Consider the following 20,053-nt stretch of genomic DNA (forward strand, 5'->3'; position numbering starts at 1 on the left):
CTTCCTAACTCCACTTGAGCTGTAATTGGGTAAAGTGATGATCAAATAAGGACACATTCAAGTATCTGACAATGTATTAGGTCACCGTACCAACTTTGATGAGACAGTATTGTATTGTTCTAAAAAACCTTTTTTTTCATTTCCTGAAAAGTTAATATTTTGGATATACACACACACACACGCACACGCACACGCACACGCACACGCACACGCACGCACACACACACACACACACACACACACACACACACACACACACACACACACACACACACACACACACACACACACGGCAAGGCAAATTCCCTTACAATCAGTTTATCACACACAAACACCAGCCTTAAATGAGAATAATGACAGGCCCCTTCCTGTTGATTATCCCAATATTACTCATGTCATATCCTGTTCAGCAGAAAGACACATGACCTGCCACTTATAGATACTGTTGGTTCTAAAGACATGTTTTCTCATTATTCTGGACAAGACTGGATAGTGGGAGTGTGAGAAAGAAGTCTGGTGCAAAGAGAGAGAGTGTGTGATGCATCATGGAGTTTGGCTTTCTTTGTTTCATCCTGGCTTCTTCCTTGGTGTTACTGTCCTCTCTCTTGGGTGCATCCGTTACAGGTATGGAGCGTATTGTTGTAGAAGGAAGTCTCTGAGGAAGGTTCTTTGTTGGTTAGTTTGTTTTTACAGTTTTGCCTCTTGGATGTTCCATCTTGTGCAGCATGCTACTCTCTTCCTGTGGCTCTTCTTAGAGAATAGAACGAACAAGGTACTTTCGGATCCCAGCGTCTAAGTCAATAGAAGTTTACCTCTTTGTGAGTCAAGGAGCGGCCGAGCAGTAACCTTCTTCTTTAGTGATTTTTATTCTGCCCTTGCACGCCGCTGGTCGATTGATACCATTGATTGGCTTTAAGGGTTCACTCATAAGCTTGACCTGGTCTGACTCAGCCAAAACATGCAGAGCAGGGTGAGGGAAAACACACTGTGATTACATTTTCGGTAACCCATGCAGAACGTTTCCCGATGGTTTTCCCTTGAGTTGCTTATGTGAAACTGTTTTCTTTCATTCCTGCCCTCAGACAGCAACTGGGACGATGTAGTGGTGACCACCGTGGGCAGACCGGCTACCCTGCCATGCGTGGACGGGGCGGCGAGGGGTGCCGTGACCGTTAACTGGAAAATGAAGTCGCCCGGGGACAGCAAGTGGAAGCTGGTCCTCTCAGCAGAGGAAGGAGAGGATGAGAGGAAGGAGTTTTCTGGCGAAGCCTCAAAGGCGTCCATGAGGTTAACTGACAGCAACTTTCAAGACACTGGGAACTTCTCTCTGGTCTTCCTTCCTGAAAGAGTGGACGGAGGACTCTACTCATGCTTGATCAAACGACAGGAAAGGAAAGTGAGGGAGAGGATCATACTGCTGGCTGTGCTTACAGGTAAAATACAACACGTTTTATATACTGTATATATATATATATATACATTTTCTGCTACAACGTGTCATGATGCAATACGTTGTGAGCTTGTAGATCGTGTTTTTGGCGCTATTGATGTACAACAAAGTGTATCGGTTTGAGTGGTTACTCCATTAAACATCATATCAGGCTGTGTGGCATGTATAAAAATGCTGAGCAGGCCCACTTGACCTCAATTTCAGATCAAGATGGCGAGAGTAAAAGATCTAATTGACTATGAAAGAGGGTTCATTATTGGGGCACGGCTAATCTCTCAAGAACAGATTCCGACCTGCGGTGGAATCTGTCGGAGCGGTTCGTCCTAACCAGTGCGCATTGGCTAAAAGTGGGCGTGCCTTCAGATCAGGAAGTGGGCCGCGCTTTACCCAATCAAATGTAGTGGGCGGGATTCACGTGTCCATCCACCATGATCCACCCTCCCCCCCTCGAAACTAGCCGAAACTAATTTAACAATAGCGTCCTCGGAGCGGACAAAACCACGGAAAGATATTCACATTTTAAATTACTCTTTCATCATAGAAACAAGTGGGCTTATAACCAAAACCATCCATGTTCTCTGGGAGAAGTGGTGTTAGTGTTCCGTGTAGAAATATTGTTAGTGGGAATGAAAACATGGTCGCACCAACCGGAAGTGATGCGCTATAGGCAGACATGAAACCGGTGTTTCCCTGCGCTCTAGTCTAACATTATACTCCTGCCAGACTCCACAGAATATCAGAAAAGCAGAGGTCGCTGTTTTTCATTTTCTGTGGGGTCTGGCTACGCGAGACTAGGGCACGGCTGGCAGGAGCTTCAGTCACAAACACAGCTCAACTGGCTAATGATTCAATAGGAGCTGTCTTCATCTCGATCTGTGGGAGAGACATCAGTAAATAGGGAAGCTAATTGTGTTTGAAAGTGCGCATTCGATGGCCGCAGACTGTATACATTAGTACAATATGTAGGGAAAAACAGAAGAGGAGAACTCTTCCGCAGGTGACTGTGAATGTCAATGAAAGACGACACAAGAACGGTCTGTTGAGAGAAAATAAAAAAAAACATTTTATAGTTGGGTTGCAATGAATAAACCCCTCATTACAAAGACGAATGCACATTTGAGAATCCAGTGGTGAAAGAACCACAGGCCATGAAAGGGTCAGATGAGTCATACTGTACTTCACCATATTCTCAACAAGTACAGTAGGCGAGTGCATGTGTGGCGTACACCAAGACAGGCCTGAATGCGTACCTCTGACAGTGAGGGGACCATTTGCTCTGTCATGCTGTGATGTAATTTTCCTGGCATGGTTTGCGTCTCTTGTCCCCTTAGAGCAGGGTGGATGCATTTTTACCCAGAGGGCCATACTGTCTTCGATAAAGTGAGGCAAGGGCCACACATTGGAGTCGATACACTTATTTGTTTTAGCTCGTGCTCATTTGATTTTGCCATTTTTGTCTCATCTGTTTAAGAAAGTAGGTAGCTGATATATTGCACTTTTACCTTAGCGCTAGGTATACTCTTGGTTGCTTGTTTTAGCAGGAAATGTACTTAAAACTTCTGGTGATTAGTAGTTTTCGTTCCCTACCTATGTTGAATACACTTATTGTAAGTCGCTTTGGATAAAAGCGTCTGCTAAATGACTGTAATGTAATGTAATGTAATGAGAATTGAATTGAAACTTGAAACACCTGCTGTAGTGCTAAATTATGTTACAACTGTTTGAATTTGGTAAACAACTCAGATTGCTTTACAATAGGCTATTTGCTAGGCGAGAAGGCCAGCTAGGGTCCTTGCTTCACAACTCAAGAACCTTCTGTTACAAAATGTTGATTTTTACAGCTCTGGTGTACTCTGAGGTTACAATGAAAAGATTACTGTTAGATAAGTCTACAATTTATAGCTTGACAGTTGTCTTGATACACCACGACATAGGTGTCTGATGAAATACATTGTATTATGTTATAAATATGGACTCAAGGCAGACTGTTCTATCTACTCAAATGGTAAATAAAATAAATAAAAATAAATTAAATCAATTCTGAGTTTTATCATTAAATGAATAAAATGCAGCATTGAAGTAATGGGTTTTGGGGAAAGTAAAATCTACATTTTCGATTTTGTGGGGTGGGGGGGTCATTTTGTGTATACATTTGAGTACCTCACAGGCCGGATTGAGATTGTCCATGGGCCGCTTCTTTTAATTTGTATTATTTTGTATTATGTGTATTATTATCACTTAACAGCAACCTTCCTCTTTGTTGAGGGAGCAGAGTAGTCAGCCTCAAATAGGTCATCTTATTTGCTGATACTGCTCACCTGTACTCTCTACAGCAGGGCATAATGATATTGGCCCTCCCACACTCTACCTAGCTGTCTTCTTTGTGGCCCAGGGCCATGCTGTGTGTGCTGAATGCCACAATATACATAGGCTGCATACTGCGATCGCAAAAACCTGGCCAAGTCAACATATTGTATCAACAAAACAAATATTAGGGTTTTTGCACCACAAATCCCCTGTAAGGAACCCGTCTATGTTCATACCTTGCTCCGTTCTTCACTTTAATACATGAAAAACAGCACATTATTCTTCCCCTGTAAACCACTTTAAATGTCTATGCTTTATGCATTTAGCTCTTGCATAAATATCTTATATTCTTGCTACCATTGCGTACTTTACTTAAGCACTTCTTAATCACTCTACGATGCGCGTCAAATCACATCCTCAGCATCATTATGCAGGTGTCATCCATGCGATAAGAAAATGCATATTAAAAACATCTATCTTCGTGCCTCGTACTATCACGCCTCCATCCGCTCTCTCTTCCCCCCCCCTCACCATCTCCAGTCACCATCGTGCCGAGGCCACCCGTTCTTCAGAACAGCATTCTGCGGCTGATCGCAGAAGTCATCCCTGACTTCGCCTATGCCAGGATCACCTGGGCGGCCCCTGGCGGCCGGCTCATGAGGTCAGAGACCATGAGGAACACGGGCACCGTGGCCAAGCTGCCACAGTTCCAGCGTGCAGATAGTGGGGCCTACATCTGTATGGTTCACCCTAACGGCAACAGCAGCAGCCCTTTCTTCGCCTTCAACGTGGACGTCGCTGTGGACGGTGAGATGGTGGGGGCGGGGGGTCAGGGATGGGGGAGGGGGGTTTAGAGGGAGAATTGCATAACCACTGGTTTAGACAGAGCGTGTTACTCATACGGTAGGCAAAGTTCAAGGTTTATATTGTAATTCCTGCTGTGCTGTGTCGCATGTCCCACCCCCTCATTCTGCCTCTCTCTACTGCAGACCCTCAGTTTAACATGCAGACCTCCATTTGTTATGATTTCTTACCTCTGGGATCCCAAAATACACTGTAACATCCTCAGTGTTCATTTAACCTCCAGACTGTTTGAATATAAACCAAATGGACCCTTATGGGTCCAACGATCTGGAATTACAAACTGATAAGGGTCCCTAAATATCGATCATTTACAGTACCATGGGGACCCAATCAAGGACCTGTGGGGGTCCCCGGACCTCACGTTGGGAACCAGTGCTCTACGGTATTGTCTCATCAAGCAGAAAAGAATGAGGTGAGGGTAGAATAGGAATAAGGACAGAGGAAGGGATTATATCGTGTCAATGGTTCATTTTCCTTGCTTGCAACAGCCCCACAAATTCAATGCCCATCTCCCTCCCAGCTTTCTACAGTATCTAATTGACTCAGTAATTGACAAGGTAAGAAAGAACAACGCACACTGGACTAGCCACTCTCTTATTAGGGAAGAGAGTCGAGGGAGAGAGGGCAGAGGACAGTATGGAGGGAGGGAAAGAGCAAAAGGGTTACAAAACAAAAAGACAGTTTGTTATTGCTGGCGTAGACGGCCAGAGGCGACCGACTGGCACGGCATTACTTATTTAAGCATCCTGTTGCAATGCTCCTTCAAAGTAGTCACATTTACAGACCACTTTTCTGAAGATGCACAAGTCTGAGCTGTAAGTTCGGCACTAAAATTCCAACTACCCAACTCGCCCCCCAATTGAATTTCGTATTTGGCTGCTATATCCATGTATTATTGATCACTTCCGCTTTTTGTATTTACTTTTACTTTGCTTTTTCCATCTCTCCGCAGCTGCCAAGGTGGCCTCTTTCAGTAACATAACACACGGTGAGTGACTTATGGAACACAACAACAAGCGCTCTCAAATGCCTGTGTCAGCAGCTTGCTGTCAGCAGCAGAGCAGAATGCAAAACACAAACTGAGGGAAGAGCTTCTCGGAACATAAGAACATAATCCTCCATTGTTGCCGTCAACCACCCTCTCTATCTCCCTTCACTCTTGTTGTTCCGTTTGGGCTCTCTCTCTCTCTCTCTCTCTCTCTCTCTCTGTCTCCATACCACCTCGCACTCCATTCATCCTCTTCCGCTCGGCCTCCCTCTCATTCCTCTTCTCGCATACCAATCCTCTTTTCCAGAGCATCTCCTCCTTGCACCATCGTGTTTTCTAATCTCCCTCCGGCCTGTCCCCTCTCACTCTCTCCTTTTATTGTATAGCTCTCACCAGTTTTGTTCTCACTCACCCGCAATCTCAGCTTTCCTTTGTCTCTCCTCACTCACTCTTTCTCCAGAGTTCAGACTTAAGTCACTGCCATCCAAGTTATACGTTGGTCTCAAGTCTTAACCTTCCAAATGTCAAGTAAAGTCCCACAACTTGTGTGACTCGACTTGTGATTCGACTAAAGTCCCACATTTTGGGTGTCAAGTTCTCAAGCCTCAACGGTAGTAGCCTGGTTCCAGACGAATCTGCCATTGCAAAAAAGCCCTTGGCAGATTAGGTCTGGCCCCTCTCAATAGAAATTGGATTTCTCTCCCTCCAAAGTTGTGAGGGACCAATCAGGGCCCAGTATGCAAATATGGGGCAGGTTTATCACCAGGGGCATTTTTTTTATTTGCCCATTTGAAATGCAGGTTCCACACAGAGATTACAGACTAACATCTACGCAGTGATATTAGTCTGGCCATGCCAGGCTACAACGGTAGTACATTTTAACATATTTTTATACACATTTTTAATCAGGACTCGCATGCAAGCATCCACCTATAACATTCTTTATCTCTCTTTGTGGGGGTGAAATCATGTTGTTTTGCAGACAGCAACTATTTTCTTCTCCCTGACAACAACAAAAGTTTTCTCACTGTGAAGTATTATTTTTGGAATCGTTCCAGATGCCGTGATTCTCAATGTTGGCTCTTGCATTGCATACAGCTGATATTAGGGTTGAGTGACATCTACAGTTGCAGCAGAGTTTTTGTGTTTTTCCACCCACCAAAATATTTGATGAAGCCGTTATTCAAATTTTCCATTTAGCAGATGCTCTTATCCAGAGTGAATTATGTAGTGCACGATCGGAGTAAATGGCATGAGCCCTAGTCAACAAATGAAATTGAGTGCAAAGAAAACAATTAAGTGCTACAAAATAACTAGGATACCAGATACAAATCAAACCTAGAGTAGCATCTGTCCACACATCTGTCTACACATCAAAATAAAAGACATATCTGAACGAGTAACCAACATACATCTGCATAATATGACTAGCATATGAACCAGGGACCACCACCCTGATTAAGAATCAACCTGGGGACCACTGTTGTGTTAGGTGAGATTAGAGCTAAGATTACTGTATGCATGCATTCCATGATACATCCCACTGTTTCTCAAGCAGTGGTCCATGGACTACACAGACACGTGCAATTATATGGCCACATTTCCTAATAATGATGACTCCATCAGGCAATCTTGAGATTCTAACTCCCTTTTCTGTGGAATTTTGTGACCTCCGCCTTCCCAGAAACTGACAACATTGACATGTCATCATAGGTCACCAGGTCGATAATATGCACTGTTCAATGGAACAAGAAGAAAGAAACATATTGCAACATGGTCAGGGACCACATGCAATACCTTCAGGGACCACAAGTGGTCCACGGACCACCTGTTGAAAACCCCTGCTCTAAAAGGATCTAAAATGTTGTGCTTACCTCGACAACAAGAGTTGGCCCTATCTACTTCAATGGACTACTTTGTTTGGGCTGTTTGCCAGATTCTTTTTTTTAAACAAGGCAATATTGCACACACACACACACACACGCACACGCACACGCACACGCACACGCACACGCACACACACACAGTCACACACACACACACACACACACACACACACACACACACACACACACACACACACACACACACACACACACACACACACACACACACACACACACACACACACACACACATCCGTCCTGGCTGCACTGACACAGACTGAGTGGTTGTTTTTTTCTGTGCGCGACAGCTTTCAGCAGGGATTTTTTTTCATCGTTCGGCCGTGTGTGCAGCGCGTGGGCGCACGCTACAGGGAACATTGGATAGGGTTCCTTTGCATTTTAGGGGGAAAAAACAACAACCAGCGAACCTAAAAGTAACTCGTACTTTTCAGCCTTCCTTGAAATTTACTCGAGTAAAAGTAAAATATTTTTCTTGAAAATGTACTTGAGTAAAAGTAATAAGTATCAAAGAAATCTAATACTCAAGTAAAGTACAGATCCTCAGAATATGTACTTAAGTACAGTACTCAAGTAAATTTACTCTGTTACTGTCCACCTCTGTATATTATATCAAAAAGTAGGCAATGATAAGTAATACAAGGAATGACTGCTAGGGGTGAGGTCAAGTCTTAAGAGGTGAGGTTAGACTGCTGAGGAAAATGGGGAGAGAGTCGTTTGTCCTGAGTCCTGACCGAGGGGAGGAGGTCATGCCATAGCTTGGGAGCCAGGAGCGAATACAGTCTATGGCGCTTGGACAGGCCGGGTGTCGTGGGGAAAGGAAGGCACATTATGTCCTGTGTCCTGTGTCCTGATCTGGGGGCGTATGGGCGGATCATGCTCTTGGTTGCCTTGCAGGTCATCACCAGTGTGTTGAATTGGAGCTGCTTGGATAAGACTCCTTGTTGAGGACGAGTCTTATCCTCCAAATATTGTACAAAGAAAACCTACACAATACTGTGATCGCTGCAAGCGATGTCTGCCTCGAGGGACAGCTGAATGTCCAGGACCACTCCCAGGTTCTTGCTGGGGCAGTTTCATTGGAATGGGCCCTGGGCCGGCTTGAATCTTGACTGGTTGGAAGCCAATAAGTTATGCTGTGAGAGCTGGTTAGAAACAACAACAATACCGGTCTGTAATCTTTTCAAAATCTTTTTATTAGTTTTTTTAGACAAAGCCCAGGGGCGAGTATACTGCACATACCATCTTCTTCATATAGTATAAATGTATATATACCACGTTCCCCTATCCCACCCTACCCCCACCCTCAATCCCCAGGACAGTTGTAGGGCACAATCACAGATAAAAAAGAAATAAGAGGAAAACAAAAGGCACGAGAAATAATCAGAGCAGAAAGTACTTTTTAGGTTTGCTGTGGTTTGGTGTTGCAGTCGAAGCAGCCACACTATGCAGCCTGTGTGTTGTAGAATGTCATAAACGGACCCCAGGTCTTATAGATTTTTTTCCCAGAGTCGGCAATTGAGAATCGCAACATCTCCAGTTTAAGACAGGACATTATATCACTCGGTCTGTAGTTCTTGACATTGGAGGAGAATAGGAGAAGAGTTGGTGTCTTGAGGAGCAGAGTAACTGTCTGACTTTAAGGCAGATGGGATGCAGCCTGATGTTATGGACATGTTGATGATGGTAGTAATGAATAGTAGATCAGAGGCAACGGTTAGGAAGATCGAGGAGAGGATGGGTTCTAGAGAACAGGTGGATGACACCAGTTCCAGGATCTTATCTACAGATAGCGAGAAGGAAGACAGGTATGACATGTTGGGGTTAGTATCACATGAGTTAGTTAGACAATACGTTCGCGGAAAGATGGGAGAAAGAGCTTCTAAAATCATCATCAAAGTAGATAATGATAGAAAGAGGACTCAGGGAGGAGTGTATGAAAGTAAGAGAGGTTATCTAATTGGCCAGTTTTGGGCAACGTCCTTTCAGCTGCTCTGAGATATTTGCTCAGCTCTGAGGGTTTCAAATAATCAAGTTAACTGGTGGACACAGGCATGTTGGCTTGGAGGAGAGAGGTCAGAGACCGTCAGATGAAATAGTGGGCGAAAAGGAGGCAGATAGCCTATCAGACTGAAGACTGAACGCTTCAGTCTGACATTGCCTCCCCTCTAAGAGATTTCCAAAGGAGCAGGGATTTGATTTTCCCCAACCAATCACTAGAAAAAAACGTACCCGGTCCGCATGGTAAATTGTGTAGTTTGGGCCATTCGTCAATTAAATAAACATGTTTACATTATTGAGTTTATAGCTCCCATAGCCTGAGGGCGGGGACGTTTGGCTGAACGTGTTGCACTGTCTGATCCAGTCAGTGAGTCTGTGTTTCAGTTGTCTGAGCAACGCAGGCAGACAACTCTAACCCACAGATAGGAATACACTATTACGAGGGGATAGTTTTCATCCCACACACCTGATTCAAAGTCGACCAATCAGTCAGTTTCACAGAGCACCGAGGGTTTGCAGTACAGACACAGGTTATAACTCACAAGCAACTGATCTGACCAATAGATACATGGAAAGAGGTACAGGAATGGGTTGATCGTTTTAAATCCATGACGCAAAAGGAATGCCTCATACCTAACTAAAAAGGCCAATTCTCCTGTCTGTGTTCTCAGGGACTCACCCATGGGGGTTTAATTTAAAAAAAGATAATTTCAAAACATTGGCGGATTTGGCACATAATTCAATCAGACCCAAGACTCCATACTGTTTTTAAAGAAGCCCCATGCTGTTGTCTTTGAACGGCAATGCCCTCCCAATTTGAGGGACCAGTTGGTGAGATCTTACACACCTACAGAAGAAAAGTACCTTTTTTGAAGACATTCCCGATGGGAACTACAGGTGTGGTATCTGTGCCCAATGTGGCTTTACGACCAAATGTAAGACCTACACACATCCCCCCAGTGGAAAACCTGTTAAGATTTGTGGTGTGATCACCTGTAGTACCAGCAGGCTCTAGATAACACCAGGTCCAATACTTTACCAGCACTATCTGTACGAGGAAAGGGAGATGAGGAGAGGTCACATGAGGACAGAAGATAAGTAACATTAAGATACTCTGCGGGTAGGTTGAAGGAGAGGAGTGCCATCCCCAAGTGGACCTGAGGGACAATAGAGCACAATGATTAAAAGAGGGACAGGGTGTGTAATTGAGACCGCATGAAATTCAAATGTGGAATGTGAAAGATGAGAAAGATTAGGAACACAGATATTACTCTTGGGAGATATAATTACCTGTACCACTAGCTCAACCCAAAAGTCTGGCAGAGATATGCAAGAAGTGTAAAGACTGGAGGGAGGCGTAGGCTGAAATGAATTCAGCTTAGTAGTAGAATAGAATAGATTTGGATTTGAAAAATAAAATAAAAATGAATTGGGATCACTTTGATTTTATATCTGATCTGTTATCCCAGAATTAGCCATACCGGATCATTTGTTTCCATCTGCTTGTTTTCTGCATCTTCCTTGCTCACTCAGCCACCTACATGTCCTCTCTCAGCGCATCCCAATGTGCCCCTCCTTCCTGCTTCGTGCTCCCACATCCCAACCATCTCAATCTCGCCTCTCTGCATTATGCCCAAACCTTCTAACCTGGGCTGATCCTCTATAGTAATTTCTGATGACTACAATGTCAATTAGAAATACAAGTTTGATTAATGAAATAATGTGTTTAACATTCATCTAATGCACTCGGAAAGGGATTCAACATTTATTTTTAACTCTACCCTAGAGTTCAAAATGTTCTCTATCTCTATCCGAGTAGATCAGATTAGAATTTTGGGTGTTAAAGATATTTGATTAATCCAATTTATTGGCATAATGTTTGCTGAGATAATGATATTCTATCAAAGTGATGCCAATCCTGTTGTGAACAACCCCAAATCTGAATCTGATCCACTCAGATAGGGATTAAAGGTTTTTAGCTCTTGGGCTCACTTAGACGGATAAATGAGATTAGATAGAATTCTGTGATGAGAAAAGGTGCACATAGGGTACAGAGAAAAGGAAACAGCAGGACTAGTGATAAAAACTCATTACAGCAACAAAGATAGATACAAATTCAAGGTGACAGTCCTTCCTCATGGACTGCTGCAGATAGACTGTCTTGTCTGTGTGCAGTGAGGCTGCTGCTCTGTAGCTGCCACCCCACCCCACCCCACCCCACCAGAGAAATGGGCCAGATAAGTGCACAGCAAGTGACTGACAACAGGTGTGCTTGATTGATCAACTGGGAGAGTGTGTGTAGCAGATGTGTCTAATGAGCCAATCAGAAAATGGGCCATGATAGAACAGCAATAGCCCGAAACTGTACAAATAGGCCTTTTTCATGGCAGCCAAATTGACATAGTTGAGCAATTTCTCTTCCCTTCCTGCTCTTTCCCTTTTCTCTGTACCCTATGTGCACGTTTTCTTATCGTAGAATTCCATCTAATGTAAGTCTCAAGTCCACAACTTTGTCTCTCCGTCTTTAAAAAAAAAAAAAAACAGGTCCTATAATCCGCACCGCCACCCTGGCCCTGTCCTCCTTCTCCCTGTCCTGCCCCACCGTCAAAGGAGACTATGTCCGCCTATACTGGCAGCCCCCGGACAACACGCGACATAAAGACATGAAGCTGGCGTACTTGTATGACCGCTGGAGGGATGAGGTGGGTAAGGGAGGAGGGCAGCAGCAGCTGGAGCTGGCAGGCCCACCCTACAAGCACCAGGACGGGAGCTTCAGCTTCCATCTCCGGCCCGGAGTGAAGGATGGTGGCCTGTACATCTGTGAGGTGTTCCTCAATGACAATGTCTTCAGCCAGGCCACCAGGCTCAGTGTGCTGAAAGGTATACCATGACGCAGGAAGAGTTGGAGGGGGAGGAGGAGCACAAGGAGTAGGTAGAGAAGAGGGGGCAGGAGGAGGTACAGAATGTGGGGTTGAAGCAATTAAGGAAAGTAAATTAAGGAAGAGACACTGACGTCATTTTCTCTATACAGCCGGGAGTTTGATGGAATGCTTTTGCAGTCAATGAGAGCCAGGTGGACCAGCTTATAAATAATCACTATTTCTGAATGACTTGAGACCTTTGTAAAAGATCAGTCCAGGAAAATAAAACAAGACCTATCACACGTTGTTTTCTGCATGTGTTGCTTTTCGATGTGTACACTGTCATTTTATAGAGGTATCTAAAGAGCGCAAAGAAAGACGACCAAATCTCGCGATACTACCGAGCCTGAAACGATACCTGCCGCTGTTTAAACCATTGGTTCTCAAAGTGGGCTCCGGGGACCCCTAGGGGTACTTGAGGGGGTTCCAGGGGGTCCCCAGCTAAATGATGGACAGGAACCAAATGGACCCTTATGGTTCTGTAACTCTGAGAATGTACAAATGGAACCAAATGGACCCTAACGGGTCCAGTTGGTTCCATTTGTACACTCTCAGAGTTAAATTAACATTGATTTTACAATATGAATTGGGGTCCCAGAGGTATAAATACCATTAAATGGGGGTCCGTAGCCTAATGCATGTTAAACTGGGGGGTCCTTGAAATGAAAATGGTTGAGAATCACTGCTAGACCCGTAAAAATCTTCTCTTATGGGGGTCGTATCTGACATATTTTTTTCAAATGGGGGTCCGCGGACTATTAAGTGTCAATATGGGGGTCCTTGACATGAAAAAGTTTGAGAACCACTGGTTTAAACTACGTAGTGTGCACATCGAAAAACCAGTGATCACAAAACAACCTGTGATATGTCTTCTTTAATATTCCTCAACTGATTATATGACAAAGGTCGCAATCGTTCAGAAATAGTGTTTGTTCATAAGCTGGTTCCAGCCGGCTCTCATTCACTGCTATGTATTTCATCGAACGTCCGGTGTGGGTCTGCCACACATGACGACATGGCACATGCCCGGCGTCCAGTGTCCAGTCCTTTGGGTTGAAGGTAGTGGAGGAAGAGGAGAAGGAGGAGGTAGATAATGATAAGCAGGAAGAAGAGGAGGAGAAGAAGAAGATAGTGAATGAGGAAGAGCCTCGAGCAGTGGCGTAGACAGACCTTTTTCCGCATGGGTTTCAGATCAAAAGGGCCCCCCGGGACCGTTTTGTCAAGGGGTGGGGGGGGGCGGGGGGGGGGTTCACTGTTTTAGCGCTCCTTCAGCAGCCGCTGCTTCTAAATTTCACTTCCTTCTCTACACCGTTTGGTGCTAAGAGGAACAAAAAAATCCTTGCCAGCAGGAGGGCCCCCTTGCTGTGAAATCCCGCGTATGGGTTCTCATAACCCAGCAACCCTATGTAAGCTACGCCACTGGCCTCGAGGTATGTAGAGTGTGAAGTGAAGTTAGGACACGTCTTACTTGTCCAAAGCTGCTTTCTTTGTACACAATATAACATTTGACCTTGACCTTGATTGTGACCTTGAACGCTTTGACCCAAAATGTTATAATCTTTTACGGGAAGCCTACTGATCATTCCCACCAAGTTTCATGAAGTATTGGGCCATATTCCATGTATGCTTGTGGCCAGGGTAAATTCATTCATTATATCGTCATCTTAAAGGTGGCCTGGTAGACCAGTGCTCTTCATATTTTAGTATCGAGACAGGATAGTCGAGACGGAAACAGCGCAGAGACACAAGAGGAAAGACTACATTTGATCTCAAGGCGAGGTCACTGTGTCATTTTTTCCATTTATACTTTTAAAAAAGAATAACAGAATATGTGGCTTTTATGGATGTGGCTTTTATGGATGAGCCGTGCGAATGTTTTTAGTTGACTAACTCCACACACAATGCATATTCACATGCATACACACACCCGCATGCACACACGCACACAAGCATGCACGCACGCACGCACGAGCGCACACACACACACACACACACACACACACACACACACACACACACACACAAGTGCACACACTTTGCCCTGTCTAGTCGGCCTTGGAAGGCTTTACTAATCACAGTCCCTCTGGCATCCATCACAGCTGCCCAGACATGACCAGCCGATCTGTCATTGTCACCATGCTTCACACGTCTGCATCCCTCACTCACACACACGCACGTTCACACACACACACACACACACACACACACACACACACACACACACACACACACACACACACACACACACACACACACACACACACACACACACACACACACACACACACACACACACACACACACACATACACACACACACACTCACACTGTGCCTAAGCACAAACACACATACTGCGCCTATACACTGCACACACACACACACTCGCCTACACACCGCATGCTCTGTCACACACATCATGTGACACATATATTTTTACCCCACCTCATTATAAGTATCATTATGTATGATTATACCTGCTGCCCTCCCACCAAGGCTGTAGGTGGCCCGCACTGATCACTCTAATCAAGGCTGTGTGTGTGTGTGCGCGTGTCTGTGTGCACGCTCGTGCGCGAGCACGCGCGCGCACGTGTGTGTGTGTGTGTGTGTGCATGCGTGCGTGTGTGTGTTGTGTTTGCGTCTGTGGGCCTTGATTACACCCAGATGGATTCTCATTTCATTCTGATGAGACTCTGAGCATCAGTCACAGTCAACCAACACATTAGCAGCCAATCTCCGTAATGAATATATATTATTTTGACCCTTCACTGAAATGCCCGTTGTCCCCTCCTCCCCCGCGTCACCCCCCCCCCCCCCACCTCCTTTCGTCCCTGCATCACCCTCTATCCGCCCTTGTTCTTTTCCATTTGTTTTCTCCTTCAACTCCCTCGTACCTTTGTTGCTCCTTCGTCCTCCCTCATCCTCTTGGTTTCGTCCTTTGTCTCCTCTCTCCAATATCTCCCCTCTTCACCCCCCCCCCCCCCTCCCACCCTCTATGCTCCCACCCTCCCCTCCCCTTCCCTCCTCCTCACTGCTGTTCCCTCCATTTATCTGTGTCTGCAGTCAAGGCCGTTGTTCGCTCCCCTTCGCAGCTGGAGTTGGTGTGTCTGTATTCTGAGAGGTCCCAGGTGGAACGAGCCGGCTGGAGGCATCACAACCTGAGTTGCGGCTCAGGTTGTGATGCCTCCAGCCGGCCCTGCCTCCGGCCGGCCCTGCGCTGCTCCAGCCACAGCCCTGGGCTCATCACCACCTCCCTGGCTCTGCCCATTGGCCCCGACGCCGCTGGCAACTACACCTGCACCCTGCAGCTGACGAACCGGCAGACAATCTGGGCCATGCACACAGTCACGCTGCCCCCTGAAGGTGGGACGAATGGTATGAAAAGGCATAAGAGTGTGATAAGAGTTGAGATACGTATCTGCTGTGTGAGGGGAAGGGCCACGCTATACTGCTTGGAGGTGGATGGAAGGCGTTGTGTGAAAGCGCAACTTTTCCCCACGCCAAAGTGCTTTTTAAATGTCAAATTTAATTTAAATGGCAACAGGTTAGATTTCATAAGATGCAATACGAAAATTATGCTTCATAGTACATCAGGGATTACCTCCAAACCGCAACGTCGGACATTACAAGACACCACATTTTTTGCTTAGATCATTTGCATAGATCAATGACTGCCCGAGGACATTGAGAGTTTTAACTTTGTGATATCTACTGTACTGTTATTTTTTTACTATTCTCCAATGTCACTGTGACAAATTGTGCTTTAAAATGGTCATATACACTGTATTTTAATGTTCTTTATTCACAGTATTATGATGTGCTATATTAAATATTCATTTTTTGAAAGAATATGACACCCACTCTCACAAAATGATCACTAGCAGAATTGTAAAAGCACACTTTTTGACTAATGTAAAAACCTAGAGTGGGTATGTTTGCAAGGATCATCTGCTTATAGAATGATTTTAAAACTCAAGCAGCAGTATTCAATTCACGCTTTGAAGAGCCTTATTTTTGAAAAGTAACCACAACAAACCAATGCTGGCAGACATACAGTACTATACAGTCCGTGGCCGCCATATAGCGCTCTTGTGTGTAGTTTGGGATGGATGTTCTGTGAAGCGTTGTGTTGTGCATTCAAGCCAACCTCAGGTCAAGCTATCTGCCAGGCAGGCAGACAGGCATGCTGCCTCCACTGGGCATGCTGACATTGAGGCCCCTTGGTTTACAGTCTAGGGACGCTATTCGTTGGCCCCTGACAGATGTCATGTGTCATAGCTCTTCAATGTCGTTGTTAAGCAGGTCAAAGGTCAGGACTGCTGCATGTCAACAGGGAACAGTCACAGTTTGGAAGCGGTCCCCGGAATGATCTTGGTATGTTGCACAAGAGGATAGCTGTGTTTTAGAAACACTTTGATTCACCGAGTACAGTAGCTATACCACAATTTGTCATAGTGACATTGGGAGAGAACACGTGGACAACCGCCAACATAGTGTGTGGACCACACAACCTCACGTTTAGTGGGACAGTGCAGAAAACTCCAGGGGTGGCAGACATACACGCTTCATATACATATAGGTACATTTAGCATTTGAACCCAATTTTCAAACTCCCTGAAAGTAATTTCTTCCCCGGCCCCAATTTATCCATAATGCATACCATACAGAGTCTAGTCTATATCTCTCTCATCGCTCTCATCTGTGAGATGATATAAGCAGACAGGACCCCAGGACATTGCCGGCCAGCGAGCGAGACTAAATTATTCAGGCTTTATGGTATTGGTGGCTGGCTGGCTGCTGGTGAGCAGTGAGGCACACACACACATAGCAGGAGGTGACAGTCGAATGGATCGCTTAGCGGTGATGAGCTCACTGCAGACGTCCCAATAGATCACTGGCGGCTGAGGAGCTCATCACAATGCACACTGACGATACCACCAGCATAAGACTAATGGGGATAGAGATGGAGGGGAAGAGAAAGAGAGTTAGAAAGGAGAGAGAGAGACAGATAAAAGTGACAAAGGGACCGTGAGACAGACAGAGAGAGAGAGAGAGAGACTGGCAGAAACAGACAGCAGAGAGATATTTTCAGTGTCATTGCAGAGTACATTGTGACTCTAAATTAAGTTCCCTGAGTGATAGGAAAGACAGGACTGGGGTGGTCAGAAGACAGGACTGCTACAGAGAGCTGGGTGCCCGTTAGTAACAAATAAACACAATTAGAATTGTAGTACTATATATGAATACACTGCACAGTAAACCAAACAGCCCTGAGGTCATTACAAGAGGCCTGGCAATGGCAGCAATGCTGCGTAATAATAACAGAATCTCATTCGACTGTGTCACAGTTCAGAAAATGCAAAAATGGAGGCAGACTCCTCCATTACCGGAACGTAATAAATAGCAATCATTCTGCTTCACGCTGCACAAAATAACTCAAATGTCAGGGATGTTCCGCAATCATGTGCTGTGTGTTCCGTGCCCGGTCCCCCTAATTTGCAAAGCCTTCAAACTGTTCTGTCAGCCAACCCTCCACAATCACACCCATACAAATATACTATACCTCATTCCAGATGAAAAAGACAGGCGATTGAGGGAAAGGAAGATGGGAGCTGTAGGAGAGGTGATGGAAAAAGAGAGAGAGAGGGAGAGGAGGAGAGAAGGGGTGGAGAGAAAGTGAGGGTACTTATGCCTCGCTCCACTGCACTCAATTACCATAATTCACACGTTCAAACTGGCACGGAGAACAGAGCAGGTCAGTTCATGGGGTCGGCCCTCACTACAGTATTTCATTAGCACCCTTTACACACAGCATTACACACATGAACACATGCACACACGCACATACAACACTTGCGTACACGCACATGCACTCGCACAAATCAGTCAATAACATCTCACACAGGGAATGATGGTTGATTATATTGAAGCAGGCCTAAGGTTAAGGCTGAAGGCCAGGCCTTTTGCAAACAAAGCTGAAGTTGAGCAAAGGTCTCTCTGAGCCAAGCCTTTGCTAAGCCTCTTGCCTGTCAGATAAACGTCAGACAAATCCAAGATGCTCGTTATGGTAGCAGAATGCAAAATGATCAGATTTATTATAAAGAGTATGTTTTGTTATTGCTTGAGTTGTTGATCTTAACCACATGAAGCCTAGTGTTCCAACTCTGGGCATGTCATAATAGGCGAACAATTGGCAAAAATGTCAGATCTACAAGCTCACAAGGCAACGCAACATGACGTGACGCGTTCACGCTGTGAGCTTGTGGAGTGGCTATTTTCAGCGAAGGGATTTGGTGTACACTACAGGGAAAAAAGGAGGATACCATGTATAGAGCCCTGGCGGACCCCGGTCAAATAAGTATAGTGGGTTTAAGTGGTTAAATGATGTATTTAACAGTGATCACTGTTAATGTACTGTATAGCAGTTATCACCCTGGCCCCGAACACCTCTACCTGACCGTGGGTCAGATCTCATTTGAGCCATCTCCTCTTTCACCTCCCCTTTGCACTCACACTTAATAAGACTTAATAGTGATAGAATAGAGGGCTGAGTGAAGCTAATTCAGACCGCAGAGATTTTTCTCTGCAAGGTTCTAATGCTTAGTTTGTTCAGTCGTATAAATCCGTCTTAAGTCGGTTTTGTCTCATCACAATCCTTTGGTCTGAACTAGGCTTTATAGCGTGTTGTTCTCCTTGAACAAAAACAAACTAAAAGAGAAAACATTAGGTCTCTGTGTTTTCCACAAAACGCTGTCTGGTTGATTTGGTTGCTGCAGCAGAGCACTTGTTCCTCTGGGCAGGTACTCCACACATTAACTCTAGTCTCCCTGGAAACTGGCACCTCCTACCTGCCTCCCAGGTCACCCCTGTGGGCCGTGTTTTGCAAGAATGATGTCATCCTGGCCTCTATGCAAACACGCCTGACAAGTCTGCTCTCATAAGCTCTGCTCTTTCCACTACATTTGACTAGAACTCCAGTGAGATAATAGTTTGGCTTATATAACGCCAGTAATAACAACACAAAATCAAACCACGCCGCTATGTTCCATGCATCTTCCTGCTTCACTGTTTTCCATTCATGGCCTTTGGCACAGAGGAATGCTATTTATATTGTCATGTTTGCCAGTTTGCCCGCAGGCTTGAGTTGCTTTAGATCAGATGTCAAGGGTTCATAAAACACGCTACCCATCTCCTGGGTTCATAATCTAAAATATACAGTTACACTGAAATCGCGATTTGGAACAAATAAATAAGTAAATATTACCCCACTGTGAGAAAGAAGCAGGCTACAGCAGTAACCTTCTTTGATTTGCTCGAGAGATCTGATAGCTTTGTTCCCTGCTTGGGTTATGAGCCGATGGCTTTGTTCATCACCCAGGCTGCTTGATACCGCTGCTGTGGTGGTATTCACCAGAGATGTCAAACTGACAACACTCATCTTGCTTAAAATCGCGAATAGTGTCTGTCAGCCCTGTGTGTCTGCTGGAGAACTGTTGAACATCACAGGCCCTTCTTTCTACAGTGTTCCTGTGTTCCAACCAGGACTCTTTGCCTTGCATCTCCATTGGCTACGAGTGACATCGGCATGATGTAAAGACATGTAACATATTTAGGAGTATC

General features: G+C 45.1%; 1 protein-coding gene across 1 annotated transcript in view; it reads left to right on the forward strand.

Moving 5' to 3' along the window:
- Positions 1–487: 487 nt before the first annotated feature.
- g6fl (g6f-like) overlaps positions 488–20,053 on the forward strand; it is a 24,267-nt gene continuing 4,701 nt past the window's right edge. Inside the window, exons 1-6 of the mRNA XM_084052207.1 lie at positions 488–624; positions 1,083–1,433; positions 4,298–4,564; positions 5,574–5,609; positions 12,059–12,394; positions 15,497–15,808. Of these exons, the coding sequence (XP_083908333.1) occupies positions 546–624; positions 1,083–1,433; positions 4,298–4,564; positions 5,574–5,609; positions 12,059–12,394; positions 15,497–15,808 (1,381 nt within the window). The 5' untranslated portion in view covers positions 488–545. The remainder of the gene's footprint in view (positions 625–1,082; positions 1,434–4,297; positions 4,565–5,573; positions 5,610–12,058; positions 12,395–15,496; positions 15,809–20,053) is intronic.

This window comes from Gymnoscopelus microlampas (assembly GCF_963454915.1).
Source record: "Gymnoscopelus microlampas genome assembly, chromosome: 3".
Taxonomy (NCBI): Eukaryota; Metazoa; Chordata; class Actinopteri; order Myctophiformes; family Myctophidae; genus Gymnoscopelus; species Gymnoscopelus microlampas.